Raw genomic sequence first — 24116 nt, forward strand, 5'->3', positions numbered from 1 at the left:
CTGCAAAGCGTGATAGCTCCGTTTTAAGAACAGATTATGAGCATTCTGACGCTTTGGTAGCCGTATCCGATATACCCTCACAACGCTCTGAAGTGGGAGCGAGGGATTTGATGTCTGAGGGAGAAGTCTCTGATTCAGGAAGGGTTCCTCCCCAGACAGATTCAGATGCATTTGCTTTTAAATTTAAACTATAACACCTCCGTGTTTTACTTAGGGAGGTATTAGCTACTCTGGATGACTGTGACCCTTTGGTGATCCCAGAGAAATTGTGTAAAATAAGTACCTAGAGGTCCCTGTTTACACGGATGCGTTTCCGGTCCCTAAAAGGATTGCGGCTATCGTTACTAGGGAGTGGGATAGGCCAGTGTCCCTTTTGTTCCCCCTCCTGTTTTTAAGAAAATGTTCCCCATATCTGACCCCATGCGGGACTCGTGGCAGACGGTCCCTAAGGTGGAGGGAGCTGTTTCTACACTAACTAAACGCACAACCATACCAATTAAAGACAGTTGTGCTTTTAAAGACCCTATGGATAAAAAAATTAGAGGGTTTACTTAATAAAATTTTTGTTCAACAAGGTTTTCTTCTCCAACCTATTGCCTGCATTATTCCTGTAACTACTGCAGTTGCTTTCTGGTTGAGGCGCTGGAAGACTCGCTCCAGACGGAGACCTCATATGAGGAAATTATGGATAGAATTAAGGCTCTAAAGCTAGCTAATTATTTTATCACTGACGCTGCTTTCCAAATAGCTAAGTTAACGGCGAAAAATTCAGGTTTCGACATTTTGGCGCGCAGGGTGCTATGTCTAAAGTCCTGGTCGGCCGATGTGTCGTCTAATCCAAGCTTTTGAACATTCCTTTCAAAGGGGAAGACCCTATTCGGGCCTGAATTGAAAGAGAATATTTCAGATATCACCGGGGGAAAAAGCCATGCTCTCCCTCAGGACAAAGCTTTTAAAACAAAGAACAAAGCTAATTTTCGTTCCTTTCGCAATTTCAGGAACAGCCCTGCTTCATCCTCTCCGGCTGCAAAGCAAGAGGGTAATGCTTCACAGCCCAAGGCAAACTGGAAACCTTACCAGGGCTGGAATAAGGGTAAACAGGACAAAAAGCCTGCAGCTGCCACCAAGACAGCATGAAGGGGTAGCCCCCGATCTGGGACCGGATCTAGTAGGGGGCAGACTCTCTCTCTTCGCTCAGGCCTGGGCAAGAGATGTACACAATCCTTGGGCATTAGAGATTGTAGCCCAGGGATACCTTCTAGAATTCAAGGACTCTCCTCCAAGGGGAAGGTTCCACATTTCTCGTCTGTCTACAGATCAGACAAAGAAAGAGGCGTTTTAACGCTGTGTAGAAGATCTACATACAATGGGAGTGATCCACCCAGTTCCAATTGCAGAACAAGGACTGGGGTTTTACTCAAATCTGTTTGTGGTTCCCAAAAAAGAAGGAACTTTCAGACCAATCCTGGATCTCAAAATTCTAAACAAATTCCTCAGAGTCCCATCATTCAAGATGGAGACCATTCGGACAATCTTACCAATGATCCAGGAGGGTCAATATATGACTACCGTGGATCTAAAGGATGCATATCTGCACATTCCTATCCACAAAGATCATCACCAGTTTCTCAGGTTCGCCTTTCTGGACAAGCATTTTCAGTTTGTGGCTCTTCCTTTCGGGTTGGCCACTGCTACCAGAATTTTCACAAAGGTGCTAGGGTCCCTCCTGGCGGTTCTAAGACTGCGGGGCATAGCAGTGGCGCCTTACCTAGACAACATTTTAATTCAGGAGTCAACTTTCCAAAGAACCAAGTCTCACACGGAGCTTGTATTGGCCTTTCTGAGGTCTCACGGGTGGAAGGTGAACATCAAAAAGAGTTCTCTCTCCCCCCTCACAAGAGTTCCATTCTTAGGAACCCTTATAGACTCGGTAGAAATGAAAATATTTCTGACGGAGGTCAGAAAGCTAAAACTCTTAACTACTTGCCGAGCTCTTTATTCCATTCCTCGGCCATCTGTGGCTCAGTGCATGGAGACAATCGGACTAATGGTTGCGGCAATGGACATAGTCCCTTTTGCTTGGATACACCTCAGACCACTGCAACTATGCATGCTCAAACAGTGGAATGGGGATTATGCAGATTTGTCTCCTCAAATTCAGTTGGACCAGGAGACAAGATATTCTCTTCTCTGGTGGTTGTCTCAGGATCACCTGTCTCAAGGAATATGTTTCCGCAGGCCAGAGTGGATCATCGTAACGACCGACGCCAGTCTGTTAAGCTGGGGTGCGGTCTGGGACTCTGAAAGCTCAGGGCTTATGGTCTCGGGAAGAAACTCTTCTCCCGATAAACATTCTGGAACTGAGGGCGATATTCAACGCTCTTCAGGCATGGCCTCAACTAGCGGCGGCCAAATTCATTCAGTAGACAACTGGGAGGCGGATTTTCTAAGTTGTCAGACTTTTCACCCGGGGGAGTGGGAACTCCACCCGGAGGTATTTGCCCAGCTGACTCAGCTATGGGGCACCCCAGAGTTGGATCTGATGGCGTCCCGTCAGAACACCAAACTTCCTCTCTACGGGTCCAGGTCCCGGGATCCCAAGGTGGTATTGATAGATGCTCTAGCAGCGCCTTGGTCCTTCAATCTGGCTTATGTTTTTCCACCGTTTCCTCTCCTCCCGCGTCTGGTTGCCAAAATCAAGCAGGAGAAGGCTTCGGTGATTCTGATAGCGCCTGCGTGGCCACGCAGGACTTGGTATGCAGACCTAGTGGACATGTCATCTGTCCCACCATGGTCACTGCCAATGAGGCAGGATCTTCTAATACAGGGTCCGTTCAAGCATCCATATTTAGTTTCTCTACGTCTGACTGCTTGGAGATTGAACGCTTAATTCTATCAACGCGTGGGTTCTCTGAGTCAGTTATAGATACTCTGATTCAGGCTAGAAAGCCTGTCACCAGGAAAATCTACCATAAGATATGGCGGAAATATCTTTGTTGGTGTGAATCCAAGGGTTACTCAAGGAGTAAGATTAGGATTCCCAGGATATTGTCCTTTCTCCAAGATGGACTGGAGAAAGGATTGTCAGCTAGTTCCTTAAAAGGACAAATATCTGCTTTGTCTATCCTGTTACACAAGCGTCTGGCAGAGGTACCAGACGTTCAAGTGTTTGCTCAGGCTTTAGTCAGAATCAAGCCTGTCTATAAACCTGTGGCTCCGCCATGGAGTTTGAATCTAGTTCTTTCAGTTCTTCAAGGGGTTCCGTTTGAACCTTTACATTCCATAGACATTAAGTTGTTATTTTGGAAAGTTTGTTTTTGATAGCTATCTCTTCTGCTCGAAGAGTTTCAGAATTATCTGCCTTACAGTGTGATTCACCTTACCTGGTGTTCCACGCAGATAAGTTAGTTTTGCCTACCATGCCTGGTTTTCTTCCTAAAGTTGTTTCTAACAAGAATATTAACCAGGAAATAGTTGTTCCTTCTCTGTGTCCTAATCCATCTTCGAAGAAGGAACGTCTATTACACAATCTTGATGTAGTACGTGCTTTAAAGTTCTATTTACAAGCAACTAAGGATTTCAGACAAACATCTTCCTTGTTTGTTATCTATTCTGGTAAGAGGAGAGGTCAGAAAGCGACTGCTACCTCTCTTTCCTTTTGGCTGAAAAGCTTCATTCGTTTGGCCTATGAGACTGCTGGCCAGCAGCCTCCTGAAAGAATTACTGCTCATTCTACCAGAGCAGTGGCTTCCACATGGGCTTTCAAAAATGAGTCTGTTGAACAGATTTGTAAGGCAGCGACTTGGTCTTCACTGCATACTTTTGCCAAATTTTACAAATTCGATACTTTTGCTTCTTCGGAGGCTATTTTTGGGAGAGGTTTTGCAAGCAGTGGTGCCTTCCGTTTAAGGTACCTGTCCCTTCATCCGTGTCCTAAAGCTTTGGTATTGGTATCCCACAAGTAAAGGATGAATCCGTGGACTGGATACACCTTGCAAGAGAAAACAGAATTTATGCTTACCTGATAAATTACTTTCTCTTGCGGTGTATCAAGTCCACGGCCCGCCCTGGCATTTAAGTCAGGTAAAAAATTTTTTTGTTTAAACTACAGTCACCACTGCACCCTATGGTATCTTCTTTTCTCCAACATAGGTGTGTCCGGTCCACGGCGTCATCCTTACTTGTGGGATATTCTCTTCCCCAACAGGAAATGGCAAAGAGCCCAGCAAAGCTGGTCACATGATCCCTCCTAGGCTCCGCCTACCCCAGTCATTCTCTTTGCCGTTGTACAGGCAACATCTCCACGGAGATGGCTTAGAGTTTTTTAGTGTTTAACTGTAGTTTTTATTATTCAATCAAGAGTTTGTTATTTTAAAATAGTGCTGGTATGTACTATTTACTCTGAAACAGAAAAGAGATGAAGATTTCTGTTTGTAAGAGGAAAATGATTTTAGCAACCGTTACTAAAATCCATGGCTGTTCCACACAGGACTGTTGAGAGGAATTAACTTCAGTTGGGGGAACAGTGAGCAGTCTTTTGCTGCTTGAGGTATGACACATTCTAACAAGACGATGTAATGCTGGAAGCTGTCATTTTCCCTATGGGATCCGGTAAGCCATTTTTATTCAGACAGTAAATAAGGGCTTCACAAGGGCTTATTAAGACTGTAGACATTTTCTGGGCTAAATCGATTCATATATTACACATATTTAGCCTTGAGGAATCATTTAATCTGGGTATTTTGGTAAAATAATATCGGCAGGCACTGTTTTAGACACCTTATTCTTTAGGGGCTTTCCCTAATCATAGACAGAGCCTCATTTTCGCGCCGGTATTGCGCACTTGTTTTTGAGAGGCATGACATGCAGTCGCATGTGTGAGGAGCTCTGATACATAGAAAAGACTTTCTGAAGGCGTCATTTGGTATCGTATTCCCCTTTGGGCTTGGTTGGGTCTCAGCAAAGCAGATACCAGGGACTGTAAAGGGGTTAAAGTTAAAAACGGCTCCGGTTCCGTTATTTTAAGGGTTAAAGCTTCCAAATTTGGTGTGCAATATTTTTAAGGCTTTAAGACACTGTGGTGAAATTTTGGTGAATTTTGAACAATTCCTTCATACTTTTTCGCAATTGCAGTAATAAAGTGTGTTCAGTTTAAAATTTAAAGTGACAGTAACGGTTTTATTTTAAAACGTTTTTTGTACTTTGTTATCAAGTTTATGCCTGTTTAACATGTCTGAACTACCAGATAGACTGTGTTCTGAATGTGGGGAAGCCAGGGTTCCTTTTCATTTAAATAAATGTGATTTATGTGACACTGAAAATGATGCCCAAGATGATTCCTCAAGTGAGGGGAGTAAGCATGGTACTGCATCATTCCCTCCTTCGTCTACACGAGTCTTGCCCACTCAGGAGGCCCCTAGTACATCTAGCGCGCCAATACTCCTTACTATGCAACAATTAACGGCTGTAATGGATAATTCTATCAAAAACATTTTAGCCAAAATGCCCACTTATCAGCGTAAGCGCGACTGCTCTGTTTTAGATACTGAAGAGCATGAGGACGCTGATGATAATGGTTCTGAAATGCCCCTACACCAGTCTGAGGGGGCCAGGGAGGTTTTGTCTGAGGGAGAAATTTCAGATTCAGGGAAAATTTCTCATCAAGCTGAACCCGATGTGATTACATTTAAATTTAAGTTGGAACATCTCCGCGCTCTGCTTAAGGAGGTATTATCCACTCTGGATGATTGTGAGAATTTGATCATCCCAGAGAAACTATGTAAAATGGACAAGTTCCTAGAGGTCCCGGGGCTCCCAGAAGCTTTTCCTATACCCAAGCGGGTGGCGGACATTGTAAATAAAGAATGGGAAAGGCCCGGTATACCTTTCGTCCCTCCCCCCATATTTAAAAAATTGTTTCCTATGGTCGACCCCAGAAAGGACTTATGGCAGACAGTCCCCAAGGTCGAGGGAGCGGTTTCTACTTTAAACAAACGCACCACTATACCCATAGAAGATAGTTGTGCTTTCAAAGATCCTATGGATAAAAAATTAGAAGGTTTGCTTAAAAAGATGTTTGTTCAGCAGGGTTACCTTCTACAACCAATTTCATGCATTGTCCCTGTCACTACAGCCGCGTGTTTCTGGTTCGATGAGCTAGTAAAGGCGATCGATAGTGATTCTCCTCCTTATGAGGAGATTATGGACAGAATCCGTGCTCTCAAATTGGCTAATTCTTTCACCCTAGACGCCACTTTGCAATTGGCTAGGTTAGCGGCAAAGAATTCTGGGTTTGCTATTGTGGCGCGCAGAGCGCTTTGGTTGAAATCTTGGTCAGCTGATGCGTCTTCCAAGAACAAACTCCTTAACATTCCTTTCAAGGGGAAAACGCTGTTTGGCCCTGACTTGAAAGAGATTATCTCTGATATCACTGGGGGTAAGGGCCACGCCCTTCCTCAGGATAGGTCTTTCAAGGCCAAAAATAAACCTAATTTTCGTCCCTTTCGTAGAAACGGACCAGCCCCAAGTGCTACGTCCTCTAAGCAAGAGGGTAATACTTCTCAAGCCAAGCCAGCCTGGAGACCAATGCAAGGCTGGAACAAGGGAAAGCAGGCCAAGAAACCTGCCACTGCTACCAAGACAGCATGAAATGTTGGCCCCCGATCCGGGACCGGATCTGGTGGGGGGCAGACTCTCTCTCTTCGCTCAGGCTTGGGCAAGAGATGTTCTGGATCCTTGGGCACTAGAAATAGTCTCCCAAGGTTATCTTCTGGAATTCAAGGGGCTTCCCCCAAGGGGGAGGTTCCACAGGTCTCAATTGTCCTCAGACCACATAAAAAGACAGGCATTCTTACATTGTGTAGAAGACCTGTTAAAAATGGGAGTGATTCATCCTGTTCCATTAGGAGAACGAGGGATGGGGTTCTACTCCAATCTGTTCATAGTTCCCAAAAAAGAGGGAACGTTCAGACCAATCTTAGATCTCAAGATCTTAAACAAGTTTCTCAAGGTTCCATCGTTCAAAATGGAAACCATTCGAACAATTCTTCCTTCCATCCAGGAAGGTCAATTCATGACCACGGTGGATTTAAAGGATGCGTATCTACATATTCCTATCCACAAGGAACATCATCGGTTCCTAAGGTTCGCATTCCTGGACAAGCATTACCAGTTCGTGGCGCTTCCTTTCGGATTAGCCACTGCTCCAAGGATTTTCACAAAGGTACTAGGGTCCCTTCTAGCGGTGCTAAGACCAAGGGGCATTGCAGTAGTACCTTACTTGGACGACATTCTGATTCAAGCGTCGTCCCTTCCTCAAGCAAAGGCTCACACGGACATAGTCCTGGCCTTTCTCAGATCTCACGGATGGAAAGTGAACGTGGAAAAGAGTTCTCTATCTCCGTCGACAAGGGTTCCCTTCTTGGGAACAATAATAGACTCCTTAGAAATGAGGATTTTTCTGACAGAGGCCAGAAAAACAAAACTTCTAAACTCTTGTTGGACACTTCATTCCGTTCCTCTTCCTTCCATAGCGCAGTGCATGGAAGTAATAGGTTTGATGGTAGCGGCAATGGACATAGTTCCTTTTGCGCGCATTCATCTAAGACCATTACAACTGTGCATGCTCAGTCAGTGGAATGGGGACTATACAGACTTGTCTCCGAAGATACAAGTAAATCAGAGGACCAGAGACTCACTCCGTTGGTGGCTGTCCCTGGACAACCTGTCACAAGGGATGACCTTCCGCAGACCAGAGTGGGTCATTGTCACGACCGACGCCAGTCTGATGGGCTGGGGCGCGGTCTGGGGATCCCTGAAAGCTCAGGGTCTTTGGTCTCGGGAAGAATCTCTTCTACCGATAAATATTCTGGAACTGAGAGCGATATTCAATGCTCTCAAGGCTTGGCCTCAGCTAGCAAAGGCCAAGTTCATACGGTTTCAATCAGACAACATGACGACTGTTGCGTACATCAACCATCAGGGGGGAACAAGGAGTTCCCTGGCGATGGAAGAAGTGACCAAAATCATTCAATGGGCGGAGACTCACTCCTGCCACCTGTCTGCAATCCACATCCCAGGAGTGGAAAATTGGGAAGCGGATTTTCTGAGTCGTCAGACTTTACATCCGGGGGAGTGGGAACTCCATCCGGAAATCTTTGCCCAAATTACTCAACTGTGGGGCATTCCAGACATGGATCTGATGGCCTCTCGTCAGAACTTCAAGGTTCCTTGCTACGGGTCCAGATCCAGGGATCCCAAGGCGACTCTAGTAGATGCACTAGTAGCACCTTGGACCTTCAAACTAGCTTATGTATTCCCGCCGTTTCCTCTCATCCCCAGGCTGGTAGCCAGGATCCATCAGGAGAGGGCGTCGGTGATCTTGATAGCTCCTGCGTGGCCACGCAGGACTTGGTATGCAGATCTGGTGAATATGTCATCGGCTCCACCATGGAAGCTACCTTTGAGACGAGACCTTCTTGTTCAAGGTCCGTTCGAACATCCGAATCTGGTCTCACTCCAGCTGACTGCTTGGAGATTGAACGCTTGATCTTATCAAAACGAGGGTTCTCAGATTCTGTTATTGATACTCTTGTTCAGGCCAGAAAGCCTGTAACTAGAAAAATTTACCACAAAATATGGAAAAAATATATCTGTTGGTGTGAATCTAAAGGATTCCCTTGGGACAAGGTAAAGATTCCTAAGATTCTATCCTTTCTTCAAGAAGGATTGGAGAAAGGATTATCTGCAAGTTCCTTGAAGGGACAGATTTCTGCCTTGTCTGTGTTACTCCACAAAAAGCTGGCAGCTGTGCCAGATGTTCAAGCCTTTGTTCAGGCTCTGGTTAGAATTAAGCCTGTTTACAAACCTTTGACTCCCCCTTGGAGTCTCAACTTAGTTCTTTCAGTTCTTCAGGGGGTTCCGTTTGAACCCTTACATTCCGTTGATATTAAGTTATTATCTTGGAAAGTTTTGTTTTTGGTTGCAATTTCTTCTGCCAGAAGAGTTTCAGAATTATCTGCTCTGCAGTGTTCTCCTCCTTATCTGGTGTTCCATGCAGATAAGGTGGTTTTACGTACTAAACCTGGTTTTCTTCCAAAAGTTGTTTCTAACAAAAACATTAACCAGGAGATAGTCGTGCCTTCTTTGTGTCCGAAACCAGTTTCGAAGAAGGAACGTTTGTTGCACAATTTGGATGTTGTTCGCGCTCTAAAATTCTATTTAGATGCTACAAAGGATTTTAGACAAACATCTTCCTTGTTTGTTGTTTATTCTGGTAAAAGGAGAGGTCAAAAAGCAACTTCTACCTCTCTCTCTTTTTGGATTAAAAGCATCATCAGATTGGCTTACGAGACTGCCGGACGGCAGCCTCCTGAAAGAATCACAGCTCATTCCACTAGGGCTGTGGCTTCCACATGGGCCTTCAAGAACGAGGCTTCTGTTGATCAGATATGTAGGGCAGCGACTTGGTCTTCACTGCACACTTTTACCAAATTTTACAAGTTTGATACTTTTGCTTCTTCTGAGGCTGTTTTTGGGAGAAAGGTTTTGCAAGCCGTGGTGCCTTCCATTTAGGTGACCTGATTTGCTCCCTCCCTTCATCCGTGTCCTAAAGCTTTGGTATTGGTTCCCACAAGTAAGGATGACGCCGTGGACCGGACACACCTATGTTGGAGAAAACAGAATTTATGTTTACCTGATAAATTACTTTCTCCAACGGTGTGTCCGGTCCACGGCCCGCCCTGGTTTTTTAATCAGGTCTGATAATTTATTTTCTTTAACTACAGTCACCACGGTATCATATGGTTTCTCCTATGCAAATATTCCTCCTTAACGTCGGTCGAATGACTGGGGTAGGCGGAGCCTAGGAGGGATCATGTGACCAGCTTTGCTGGGCTCTTTGCCATTTCCTGTTGGGGAAGAGAATATCCCACAAGTAAGGATGACGCCGTGGACCGGACACACCGTTGGAGAAAGTAATTTATCAGGTAAACATAAATTCTGTTTTTCTTCCTAACCTTTGGTCGAATGACTGGGGGGTGAAGCTAGAGGGGGAGCTATATGGACAGCTTTACTACTTCCTGTAGGGAATGAGAATATCCCACAAGTAAAGGATGAATCCGTGGACTGGATACACAGCAAGAGAAATTAATTTATCAGGTAAGCATAAATTTTGTTTTTTCTTCGTTCTCTTGGTATCTTTATTTGAAAAAGCAAGAATTTAAGCTTAGGAGCCGGCCCATTTTTGGTTCAGCGCCTATTTAGTGCTTACTGATTGGTGGCTACCTTTAGACACCAATCAGCAAGTGCTACCCAGGTGATGAACCAAAAATGGGCCCGGCTCCTAAGCTTACATTCTTGCTTTTTCAAATAAAGATACCAACAGTTTGAAGAAAAATTGCCACAAAATGTGTGGTGGTGGTGTTTTTTTTTTTTTTTTTTTTTTTTTTAAGGGATAAGAAACCCCAAATTTTAATTTCACGATTTGGATAGAACATACAATTTTAAACAACTTTCCAGTTTACTTCTATTGTCAAATTTGCTTCATTTTCTTATCTTTGGCTGAAGGAACAGCATTGCACTACTGGCAGCAAGATGAACACATCTATTTAGCCAATCACCAGAGACAAATGTGTGCAGGCACCAATTAGCAGCTAGCTCCCACTAGTGTAGGATATGTGCATATTCTCTTTCAACTAGGGATAGCAAGAGAACAAAGCACATTTGAAAATAGAAGTTAATTTAAAAGTGTTTTAAAATTACACACTCTAATTGAATCATGCAGGTTTTTTTAGACTTTCCCTTCAATCTCTGATATTCAAGTTCGATTACAGAGAACATGTGATACAAAACACCAAATAATGGCAGCATGGTCAGGCTAGAAATTAGTACTGCAGATGTTATCTCAATATAAATGGACTGATTCCCACTTGAGAAAAAGTTCAGTTTGTTATAAGTGTGTGATCTACCTAAGTAGGGTCACTGAAATGATGCAAAACACAAAGACAATATCGCATGAACAGAAGGCAAAAACTAGCTATCTTCACAGTATCGGATAACAAAGCGATTCCCACTTGAGAACATTTTCAATTTGTTATAAATGACTGATCTAACTAATAAAAGTAGCAACAATAATAACTTAAAGGGATAGTAAACACCAACAATGTTATTGTTTAAAAACACAGATAATCCCTTTTATTTACCATGTTCCAGTAGAAATTAGCATATGAGCCTAACTAGGTTTAGCTTTCAACTAAGAATACCAAGAGAACAAAGCAAATGAGAAAGTTGTTTAAAATTACATGCCCTATCTTAATCATGAAAGTTTAATTTGGACTTTACTATCCCTTTAAATAACAATTGTTTTATTATCTGCACAAATTGTATTACAGTCAGTTATAGTCGCTTTGATGTCAAACATTAAAGGGCTATTATACTTGAAAATGACATCTCTAATCCGTTGCAGCATGTCATTTGTTAGCTATCAACCCTGCTGTAGTGTATATTTAACCCCCCCACATAGGGGTTAAACACAATAGATGTTCCACTCGAGACCCGCGGTGCATTGCTGGTCTCTAGCTGAACCCACCAACCAATCCAATCAGCAGCGCTAGTTGCACATTAGAGAAGGATCGATAGTCAAAAAATGACATACTCTTAACAGATTTAGAGCATGTCATTTTTTTACTATAATGGCCCTTTAATGTCCCTTTAATTCCTTTACTTCAGGGCTGCTCCATTTAATGTATTAAAGGGACATAAAACCCAACATTTTCCATTCATGATTCAAATAAAACATGCAATTTTAAACAACTTCCCAGTTTACTGCTATTATCAATTTTTCTTTGTTCTCTTGTTATTCTTTGTTGAAAAGCAGTCAGGCAAGTTCAGGAGCGTGCACGTGTCTGCAGCACTACATGGCAGCAGTTTTGCAACAATGTTATACATTAGCAAGAGCAATAGATGGCAGCACTGTTTCCTGTCATGTAGTTCTCCAGACATGTGCACGCTACCTATCTAGATATCGATTCAACAAAGAATAAGATGAAAACGAAGCAAATTTGATATTATTATTTCAAAATTGTATTTTGGGTCTGAATTATAAAAGAAAGATTTTGGGTTTCATGTCCCTTTAAACACGAACTTCATGCTTTTTTTTAATACAGTATTTGTGGAACCTCTAATGAAGGAAGCGTCATCATTGCTTTAGGGAAAGTCCAGTCTACTTGTAACAATATAAGGGACATTGTTTAGGTACAATGATCGTTTTATAACATTATTTAGTGTTCTTTTTGGGCTAGCAGAGCAGACGGACGTCTATAAGTTTCTGGTTGTGTATTTGTCCGCTGTACGGCTATAAAATGTTCCTTCAGGTACTGTTTATTCTCTCTTGTTGAACGCAAGAACAGATCAGACTGGCAGGCACTTTCATTATCTACTTGCTCTTAGTCACAGATCTTGTTCAATGCCCAAGTCTCTTATTGCTCTTTTTCCTCCATTACAGATTTCATTGTTGTAATTACGCACCAATAATGAGTTTTTTCTTCTCTTCTAGATCCTGAATAACAATGCTGTGTACGAGAAGTATTTCCACCAGGTTGGTGTCTTTTGTTTTCTCACTGTGTGTTATGGTTTATTTTGCCAAAGCATCTCTTCAATTAATTTAATATTATAAATATGCAGCATCCTGTGCTCAAAGTACTGAAGCACAAGCTGCGAGCACTGGCCTGTGCTGTCTGTCTGTTGTATCTATAAATATAGTATCGTGTGTGCTTGGGTAGGGTTATTTCAGGAGAAATGTTAATGAGCTGGCTTGGCATTAAAATGGAGCAGATGTGGGGCTGTTTGTGTTTTTATTTGATTGCTTATGTTTGTGAATATAATCAGTTAATGTCTGGTCACACATGCACACACACGCAGATATGCATGGGCACGCACTCCTATATACACACACATATTGCTCATTAGCCTTTGGCATACATTATAACATTTTGTCCTTTTATGAATGATGGTATCACTAGGTTTGCTTGCTGTAGTTGGGTGATAACCACATTCTTCTTTCTAAGCCACGGGTTTCAATTTCATTTGTATGCCGGTGACACCCAAATCTACCTCTCTGCACCAGACCTTTCCTTCCTTGCTAACCCGGGTCACTAACTGTCTTTCTCATGTCTCATCCTGGATGTCCTCTCACTACCTTAAGCTAAATCTCTCCTTATTCCCCCCTCTTCTTCCAAAATCTCCACCCGCCATTTCTCTCTATCGATAACTCCATCATTACCTCTACCCCGCATGCTCGAAGTCTTGTGGTCACACTTGACTCAGACCTAAATCCTGCCACTTCCACCTTAAAAACATCTCTAAAATTAGACATTTCCTTACACAAGACACAACTAAGAATTTAATCCACTCTCTCATCCTTTCCTGCCTTGACTATTGCAACTCTGTCCTCTCTGGTCTTCCTAGCTGCCACATAGCTCCTTTACAATCCACTCTTCATCTGCTGCACCTCTCTGCCAATCCCTTCACTGGCTTCCTCTTGCCTCCAGGATTAAACACAAAATTCTAACTCTGACATACAAAGCCCTCAACTTCACTGCTCCCCCCCTTATCTCAGGCCTTGTCACCAGATACTCTCCCGTCCCCTTCGCTCTGCTCACAATCTCCTCCTCTCCTCCTCTCTTGTTACCTCCTCACATTCCCGTTTACAGGACTTCCCATATTGTGGAACTCTCTGCCTCGCTCCACAAGACTTTCCCCTAGTTTTGTAAGCTTTAAAGGGATGGTAAACTCTTCAATATAACTTTAAAAAAAGTTAAAGTTCATGCCATATTTTTTATAAAAGCCTCTTTTTTTTATTACTTCTTTTAAATACATTTTTTTTATTCATCTAATATCTTATAGATAATGCTCCCCTGCCAGCCTCCCTCCTCTATTTTTTTTTTCTTTTCTGCCCAATCAAAAGCTTAGCCATCTGGACCATTGAACATATGTATTTCATTACAAGCATACAGGGAGTGCAGAATTATTAGGCAAATGAGTATTTTGACCACATCATCCTCTTTATGCATGTTGTCTTACTCCAAGCTGTATAGGCTCGAAAGCCTACTACCAATTATGCATATTAGGTGATGTGCATCTCTGTAATGAGAAGGGGTGTGGTCTAATGACATCAACACCCTATATCAGGTGTGCATAATTATTAGGCAACTTCCTTTCCTTTGGCAAAATGGGTCAAAAGAAGGACTTGACAGGCTCAGAAAAGTCAAAAATAGTGAGATATCTTGCAGAGGGATGCAGCACTCTTAAAATTGCAAAGCTTCTGAAGCGTGTTTATCGAACAATCAAGCGTTTCATTCAAAATAGTCAACAGGGTCGCAATAAGCGTGTGGAAAAACCAAGGCGCAAAATAACTGCCCATGAACTGAGAAAAGTCAAGCGTGCAGCTGCCAAGATGCAACTTGCCACCAGTTTGGCCATATTTCAGAGCTGCAACATCACTGGAGTGCCCAAAAGCACAAGGTGTGCAATTCTCAGAGACATGGCCAAGGTAAGAAAGGCTGAAAGACGACCACCACTGAACAAGACACACAAACTGAAACGTCAAGACTGGGCCAAGAAATATCTCAAGACTGATTTTTATGGACTGATGAAATGAGAGTGAGTCTTGATGGGCCAGATGGATGGGCCCGTGGCTGGATTGGTAAAGGGCAGAGAGCTCCAGTCCGACTCAGACGCCAGCAAGGTGGAGGTGGAGTACTGGTTTGGGCTGGTATCATCAAAGATGAGCTTGTGGGGCCTTTTCGGGTTGAGGATGGAGTCAAGCTCAACTCCCAGTCCTACTGCCAGTTTCTGGAAGACACCTTCTTCAAGCAGTGGTACAGGAAGAAGTCTGCATCCTTCAAGAAAAACATGATTTTCATGCAGGACAATGCTCCATCACACGCGTCCATGTACTCCACAGCGTGGCTGGCAAGAAAGGGTATAAAAGAAGAAAATCTAATGACATGGCCTCCTTGTTCACCTGATCTGAACCCCATTGAGAACCTGTGGTCCATCATCAAATGTGAGATTTACAAGGAGGGAAAACAGTACACCTCTCTGAACAGTGTCTGGGAGGCTGTGGTTGCTGCTGCACGCAATGTTGATGGTGAACAGATCAAAACACTGACAGAATCCATGGATGGCAGGCTTTTGAGTGTCCTTGCAAAGAAAGGTGGCTATATTGGTCACTGATTTGTTTTTGTTTTGTTTTTGAATGTCAGAAATGTATATTTGTGAATGTTGAGATGTTATATTGGTTTCACTGGTAAAAATAAATAATGGAAATGGGTATATATTTGTTTTTTGTTAAGTTGCCTAATAATTATGCACAGTAATAGTCACCTGCACACACAGATATCCCCCTAAAATAGCTAAAACTAAAAACAAACTAAAAACTACTTCCAAAACTATTCAGCTTTGATATTAATGAGTTTTTTGGGTTCATTGAGAACATGGTTGTTGTTCAATAATAAAAAAAAAATACAATTTGCCTAATAATTCTGCACTCCCTGTAGTAATCACAGTCTGTCAGTGCTTGTTACTTTTCTGCATGAGTGGCACAAAATAGAGGATTCATAATTTACCTCAACTTATTGATGTTCAACAAAATTTTCTAACTTTTGTAAATGCTCTTTTTTTCCGTTTTACTTACAAATTGTATTACTGATGATTCTAGAAATGTGTACAGCAGTCCTGTCTGCTATACACATCACTATCATCAGAGCCGCTTTCTTTACACAGGAACGCTTCCTCCGTTCTTCTATCTTGTTTACCTTGAGTAGATTGACGTGTACAGCAGTCTTCTAGAAAAAACAATACGATTGGAGGGGAGGTGGCTAAAAGCAAACTAAATTTGAAAAGCGCATTTACTGTGAAAGGTTCTTTCTAGTGACGTGTACAGCTGTACACGTCAATCTGCTGATAGTAAAAAAAATAGAAGAAGGGAGGAAGCGTTCCTGTGTTTTGAACGTGCGGCTCGGATCCTAGTGACGTGTACAGCGGGCGGGAATGCTGTACACGTCAATCTACTCAAGGTAAACGAGATAGAAGAACGGAGGAAGCGTTCCTGTGTAAATAAAGCGCAGGTATGATGATAGTGATGTGTGCTGAGAAGCTACATTGATGGGCGGAGCCAATGAAGTGATTGACAGGAATTATAGAATACAAAAATAATGAATATTTAATAATGTAAAAAAAATAAAAATAAGAAAATATGCAAATTGTTTATAAGACATGAAATAAAACATTTGACAAATTTCATTAATAAAATTTACCATCCTTTTAAGCGCTCCCTAAAGACTCTACAATTCAGGGATGCATACAACCTACACTAACCTTCCTATCTCCATTTCTATTCCCTTGAACCCCTCAGCATGTGAGCCTATGAGCCCAGCTGTTTGTAGATCACCTTCATAAGAGCCGACTACAACAGTGCACCTCTCCGCAGGACCCTCTACCCAATTGATCCCTATAAATGTTATCCTGTATACCGCCTATGTTTATAGTGCTGCGGAATCTGTTGGTGCTCTACAAATACCTGATAATAATAAGCCATATACTCTGTGAGCTGGGACGTTACCGTTTTCCTTCATGTCTTCTGTAGGTGGAATCATCTGGCTCAGGGAGAGTGTTGGCCGCAGATGCTGCACTTTTCCTAAAGAGGTCTGGCCTTCCAGACTTGATACTCAGCAAGGTAGGTGACCCTTCCATACGTGTTGGGATTTCTAACACTTATACAAGGTTAGATATACATTCACTATATGTAGCTAATGGGTTTGCCTTCAGTTCTTACACATGTATATGTCCATTACTCAGTCATTGTAAGTGAAAGTACCCGACTGATTAACAACCAAAAATCAAGTGTAATATGCAAAAGGAAGAACTGCAGCTTAAAGGGACAGTATACGACAATTTTCATTTAACTGCTTGTAATAGACACTACTATAAAGAATATGCAGAGATACTGATCTAACATTCCAGTATAAAATCTTTTTAAAACTGACTTAGAAGCTCCCAATTTAGCACTGTTGATGAAGTTATGCTGGGACACCCACTGAAAGGGGCTGAGAGCAGACCCTTCCCCCCTCTTCTGCATATGAAAAGACCCATTATACAAACTGAAGCAATCTGAAGTCTGTATACATCAGTATACATCTAAAACTTTGGGGCATGGTTAGGAGTCTGAAAATCAGCACAATGGTATTTAAACATAAGCAAAACTATACAATGTTACAAAAACACACCCAGATGGGCTACGTAAATGGATCATCTACAAAACATTTATGCAATGAAAAATGTAGTGTATAATGTCCCTTTAATGTCCCATATATGAATTAGTGTAATTCTGCCGGAATACATTAGCGGGAAATGTTTGTAATGAATAGGTAAAGAAAGGCAGACAAGTGCTGATTCCACTTGTAAATGGAGGGAGTAATCACCCTGAAGGAATGTACTTACCTGAAACAAGATTTAGAATGAGGTAAGTTCTATCTAGATATGACCATAGGAGCACTGCTGTGAAGTAGCTTCACTTTTTGTAATAGGTAAAAGATTAAAGGAACCCAAAAATGTTTTTTTCATGATTCAGACAGAACACGCAATTTTAAATGAGTTTCCTATTGACTTCCATGATATAATTTGCTATGTGCAGCCATCAATTAGCAGCTAGCTCCCAGTGGTGCACAGTTGCTTCTGAGCCTACCTAGGTATACTTATACTTATACTATTGAAAATCGACAGCGTTACAATATAGTATACAATATACAGCACATGGACAGCATTATATAGTTATGGCCCGTGTGCACGTGATTGTTCATGAGTAGGCCACCCTCACGATTTATCACATGTATGCAAAAGTCACTCTGAAATAGAGGTATTGTCCATGTGGCCCATATGTAGGTGCAACGGAAGGGTACCTCCCGTGCCTTTTCTCTGCTCATGTTTACAAAGTCCCATGTAAGAACTGTCACCATTATGCATTGTATGACTTAAAAGCATATCTTGCCGATTCCAATATACATAACATGCTATAATAAACAATCTATACCATGTATAAGTGAAACATTTTCAACCAATTCGGTCCTCAACCTGCTATCTAGTGATGAGAAAGGGGGTAAGGTGGATGGGAGGGAGAGGGGGGGGGGAGGAAGGGGAGGTGGTGAGGGGTGCTAGGTATACTTTTTAATTAAAGCAACAGTCTACTCCTAAATATGTATTGTTTAAAAATATAGATAATGCCCCTACTACCCATTCTCTAGCTTTGCACAATAAACATTAGTATATTTATATACTTTATAACCTTTACATCTCTAAATGTCTGCCTGTTTCTAAGACCCTATAGGCCGCCACTTATCTCAGTGCATTTTATTAGCTTTTCACAGTGTTAGACAGTGCTAGTTCATGTGTGCCATATTGATAATGTGCTCACTCCTATTAAGTTATTCATGAGTCAGCAGTGATTGACTAAAATACAAGTCTATAAATAGCACTGAGATAAGGGGGCAGTCTGCAGAGGATTAGATACAAGTTCATTACAGAGGTAAAAAGTATATTAATATAACAGTTGGTTGTGCAAAACTGGGGTATGGGTAATAAAGGGATTATCTATCTTTTTAACCAATAACATTTTTGGAGTAGACTGTCCCTTTAAAGGGGCACTTAACCCACATTTCTTTCTCTCATGGTTCAGACATCGCATGCAATTTTAAGCAACTTTCTAATTAACGCCTATTATAAATTTTTCTTTGTTTTCTTGCTATCTTTATTTGAAAAAGCAGGAATCTAAGCCAAGGAGCTAACCCATTTTTGGTTCAGCACCTGGGTTGCCTGGAATAATGTATAACTGGTTTTGAGTGCGTCTTAAAGGGATGGTGAAGGCAGAAATGAAAGTTTTATGATTCATAAAGAGCATGCAGGTTTTAACAACATTACACTACTAGGAGCTAGCTGCTGATTGGTGACTGCACTTATATATTCCTCTTGTCATTGTCTCGCCTAATGTTTTCAGCTAGCTCCCAGTAGTACATTGCTGCTCCTTCAACAAAGGATACCAAGAGAATAAAGCAAATTAGATAATAGAAGTAAATTGGAAAGTTGTATGTGCATAGAAAGTGTATGTTCTATCTGAACCATGAAAGAATATTTTTGGGTGTCATGTACCTTTAAAAAGAAGCCAAAACTATCTGGTCTAGTTTTACAGTGTACAACACCTGTTTGGAAGGGTATTTCTAGTAGATTCTACCCTGAGAATCAGGAAGCATTAACAGCCGAGTATAGTGAATATAACCCTCTGACTACTTGACTTGTTTAAAGGGGCAGTCTGGTGTAAAATAACATGATCTGTTTTGTTACAGCATTTTATTTGTTAACAAATTCCTTTATTTTACTATGTGCAGTAACTCGTTCTAAAGTGCTAAATACATAGCCAAAGTTGTGCTCCTGTGCATCTCTGCACAAGGATACAGCTGGTGAGCCAATCAGGACCAAGCATACTTGCATACCCTAAAGTGACTGACTCCTTCTAAAGGGTTAAATACAGAGCCAATGTTGTGCTCCTGTGACACCCAGAACAAGGATACAGCTGATAAGCCAATCAGGAGCAAGCACATGGGCATATCCTCCAGTCACTGGCCTTATCATCATCTTTAGCAGAATTGGGGTGTACCAGGATTGCAATTTTCACTACATGTTTAACCCTTTAGAAAATATAAAGCATAGTTAAAGAAAGACATTTGATTGTGAATAAAATGCCCTAATGAAATGGTGCATTTAATGTTTACATTTTATGAGTCTTCTATTACAGTTGATTATGATTTGGTTTTCTTTAATAGGATCAGTGTAAATATTTTTTTTCTGTGGGGCACAAATATTTAGCACAAACTGTGTTTAGAATGATTTTGTTACTGAATATTTCATTTGCTGGAACTGACCCTATAACTTTCTGTCTCTGGTTACAGATTTGGGATTTGGCAGATGCAGATCGCAAAGGATATCTTAACAAGCAGGTACAGTTATGTGTTATGTCGGCCTTTCTCTGTGTCCCATGGCCCGAACTGAGAGTTGATAGATCCAACGTTTGACAGTGATTTAAAGCAACATCTGGTGTATAATTAATCTTTCCAGAGATTTAATATTTTTTGTGACTTTTTCCATTTGTTTTTATGAAATGGAATTTACTTCATGTTTAATGGGACATAACGGTCAGTAGTTTCCTGAGGCTACATAACGGTCAGTAGTTTCCTGAGGCTATACAGCTCTGTGTTTAATGGGATTTCTCTTGTTAAGTGTGTTCAGTCCACGGGTCATCCATTACTTATGGGATATATTCTCCTTCCCAACAGGAAGTTGCAAGAGGATCACCCAAGCAGAGCTGCTATATAGCTCCACCCCTCACATGTCATATCCAGTCATTCTCTTGCAAGTCTCAACAAAGGAGGTTGTGAGAGGAGATAGGAGTAACATTCTTCAATCAAAAGTTTATTATTTTAAAATAGCACCAGAGTGTGCTGTTTGTTCTCTCAGGCAGTATTTAGAAGAAGAATCTGCCTGCGTTTTTTCTATGATCTTAGCAGACGTAACTAAAATCCACTGGCTGTTCTCGCACATTCTGAGGAGTGGGGTATCTTCAGAGAAGGGAATAGCATGCGGGGTCCCCCGCAAATGAAGTATGTGCAGTAAAATATTTTCTAGGAATGGAATTGACTATGAAAACACTGCTGTTACCCATATGACGTAAGTACAGCCTTTAATGCAGTAGTAGCAACTGGTATCAGGCTGATAAATGTATGCGCACTTGAGTTATTTTCTAGGGACTAGAATTTAACTTTAAAATACTGTTAGTACTGAAATAAATGTATGAGCCTTAACTGCAGTAGAAGCGACTGGTAGCAGGCTTAGTGATAACTTTGCATGACACTTGAAAGTTGTTTTTTAAAACGTTTACTGGCATGTTATTCGTTTTGTGAGGTACTTTGGTGATAAATCTTTTTGGGCATGATTTTTTTCCACATGGCTAACGTATATTTCTGCATAGACACCGTTATATCAGGTCTCCCACTGTTGTGATATGAGTGGGAGGGACCTTTTTTTAGCGCCTTGTTGCGCAGTTAAAATTCTAGCACAGTCTTCCTGCTTCTTCCTCTTTGATCCAGGACGTCTCCAGAGAGCTCAGGGGTCTTCAAAATTCATTTTTGAGGGAGGTAATCAGTCACAGCAGACCTGTGACAGTGTGTTTTGACTGTGAGAAAATTGATTATCCGTTTTGGGTATCTTAAATTGATTATCCGTTTTGGGTATTGAGGGGTTAATCATCCTTTTGCTAATGGGTGCAATCCTCTGCTAATTTCATACATTTGCTGTTTAAAATTGTTGCTATAACCGTATTAGTTCATTGTTATTTCAACTGTGACAGTTTTTTTGTGTTTTTAAAAGCGCTGCAGCGTTTTTTATATTGCTTGTAAACTTATTGAAAGAAATTTCCAAGCTTGATAGCTTCATTGCTAGTCTGTTTAAACATGTCTGACACAGATGAATCTGCTTGCTCATTATGTTTAAAGGCCAATGTGGAGCCCAATAGAAATATGTGTACCAATTGTATTGATGTTACTTTAAATAAAAGTCTGTCTTTACCGGTAAAGAAATTATCACCAGACAACGAGGGGGAAGTTATGCCGCCTAACTCTCCTCACATGTCAGTACCTTCGCCTCCCGCTCAGGAGGTGCGTGAGATTGTGGCGCCAAGCACATCAAGGCACTTACAAATCACTTTACAAGATATGGCTAATGTTATGAAAAAAGTATTATCTAATTTGCCTGAGTTAAGAGGCAAGCGCGATAGCTCTGGGTTAAGGACAGAGCGCGCTGATGATATGAGGGCCATGTCTGACACTGCGTCACAATTTGCAGAACATGAGGACGGAGAGCTTCATTCTGTGGGTGACGGATCTGATCCAGGGAGACCGGATTCAGAAATATCAAATTTTAAATTTAAGCTTGAGAACCTCCGTGTATTACTAGGGGAGGTATTAGCGGCTCTGAATGATTGCGACACGGTTGCAATCCCAGAGAAATTATGTAGGCTGGATAAATACTATGCGGTACCGGTGTGTACTGACGTTTTTCCTATACCTAAAAGGCTTACAGAGATTATTAACAAGGAGTGGGATAAACCCGGTGTGCCTTTTTCCCCTCCTCCGATATATAGAAAAATGTTCCCAATAGACGCCACCACACGAGACTTATGGCAGACGGTCCCTAAGGTGGAGGGAGCAGTTTCTACTTTAGCCAAGCGTACCACTATTCCGGTGGAGGATAGTTGTGCTTTCTCAGATCCAATGGATAAAAAATTAGAAGGTTTCCTTAAGAAAATGTTTGTTCAACAAGGTTTAATATTACAGCCCCTTGCATGCATTGCGCCCGTCACTGCTGCAGCAGCTTTCTGGTTTGAGTCTCTGGAAGAGGCTATTCGCACAGCACCATTGGATGAGACTTTGAACAAGCTTAAAGCCCTTAAGCTAGCTAATGCATTTTTTTCGGATGCCGTTGTGCATTTAACCAAACTAACGGCTAAGAACTCCGGATTCGCCATTCAGGCGCGCAGAGCGCTATGGCTTAAATCCTGGTCAGCAGATGTAACTTCTAAATCTAAATTGCTTAATATTCCTTTCAAAGGGCAAACCTTATTCGGGCCCGGCTTGAAGGAGATTATTGCTGACATTACTGGAGGTAAGGGTCACACCCTTCCTCAGGACAGGGCCAAATCAAAGGCCAAACAGTCTAGTTTTTGTGCCTTTCGTAATTTCAAGGCAGGAGCAGCATCAACTTCCTCCGCTCCAAAACAGGAAGGAACTGCTGCTCGTTACAGACAGGGTTGGAAAAGCAACCAGTCCTGGAACAAGGGCAAGCAGGCCAGAAAGCCTACTTCTGCCCCTAAGACAGCATGAAGAGAGGGCCCCCTATCCGGAAACGGATCTAGTGGGGGGCAGACTTTCTCTCTTCGCCCAGGCTTGGGCAAGAGATGTCCAGGATCCCTGGGCGTTGGAGATTATATCTCAGGGATACCTTCTGGACTTCAAAGCTTCTCCTCCACAAGGGAGATTTCATCTTTCAAGGTTATCAGCAAACCAAATAAAGAAAGAGGCTTTTCTTCACTGTGTACAAGACCTCCTAGTAATGGGGGTGATCCACCCAGTTCCGCGGACGGAACAAGGGCAAGGATTTTACTCAAATCTGTTTGTGGTTCCCAAGAAAGAGGGAACCTTCAGACCAATCTTGGACCTAAAAATCTTAAACAAATTCCTAAGAGTTCCATCATTCAAAATGGAGACTATTCGAACCATCCTACCCATGATCCAAGAGGGTCAGTATATGACCACAGTGGACTTAAAGGATGCCTACCTTCACATACCGATTCACAGAGATCATTATCGGTACCTAAGGTTTGCCTTTCTAGACAGGCATTACCAGTTTGTAGCTCTTCCCTTCGGGTTAGCTACGGCCCCGAGAATTTTTACAAAGGTTCTGGGCTCGCTTCTGGCGGTATTAAGACCGCGAGGCATAGCGGTGGCTCCGTACTTAGACAACATTCTGATACAAGCGTCAAGTTTTCAAAATGCAAAGTCTCATACAGAGATAGTTCTAGCATTTCTGAGGTCGCATGGGTGGAAAGTGAACATGGAAAAGAGTTCTCTGTTACCACTCACAAGGGTTCCCTTTCTAGGGACTCTTATAGATTCTGTAGAGATGAAGATTTACCTGACGGAGTCCAGGTTATCAAAAATCCTAAATGCTTGGCGTGTCCTTCATTCCATTCCAAGCCCATCAGTAGCTCAGTGCATGGAAGTAATCGGCTTAATGGTCGCGGCAATGGACATAGTGCCATTTGCGCGCCTGCATCTCAGACCGCTGCAATTATGCATGCTGAGTCAGTGGAATGGGGATTACTCAGATCTGTCCCCTTTACTAAATCTGGACCAGAAGACCAGAGATTCTCTTCTCTGGTGGTTGTCTCGGATTCATCTGTCCAAGGGAATGACTTTTCGCAGACCAGATTGGACGATTGTAACAACAGATGCCAG

General features: G+C 42.0%; 1 protein-coding gene across 3 annotated transcripts in view; it reads left to right on the top strand.

Moving 5' to 3' along the window:
* EPS15 (epidermal growth factor receptor pathway substrate 15) overlaps positions 1-24116 on the top strand; it is a 269067-nt gene that overhangs the window by 34001 nt on the left and 210950 nt on the right. For all 3 annotated transcript variants that reach the window (XM_053693489.1, XM_053693490.1, XM_053693491.1), the window contains exons 2-4: positions 12554-12595; positions 16646-16735; positions 19998-20045. In XM_053693489.1, the coding sequence (XP_053549464.1) occupies positions 12554-12595; positions 16646-16735; positions 19998-20045 (180 nt within the window). The remainder of the gene's footprint in view (positions 1-12553; positions 12596-16645; positions 16736-19997; positions 20046-24116) is intronic.

Source organism: Bombina bombina, chromosome 10 (assembly GCF_027579735.1).
Source record: "Bombina bombina isolate aBomBom1 chromosome 10, aBomBom1.pri, whole genome shotgun sequence".
Classification (NCBI taxonomy): Eukaryota; Metazoa; Chordata; class Amphibia; order Anura; family Bombinatoridae; genus Bombina; species Bombina bombina.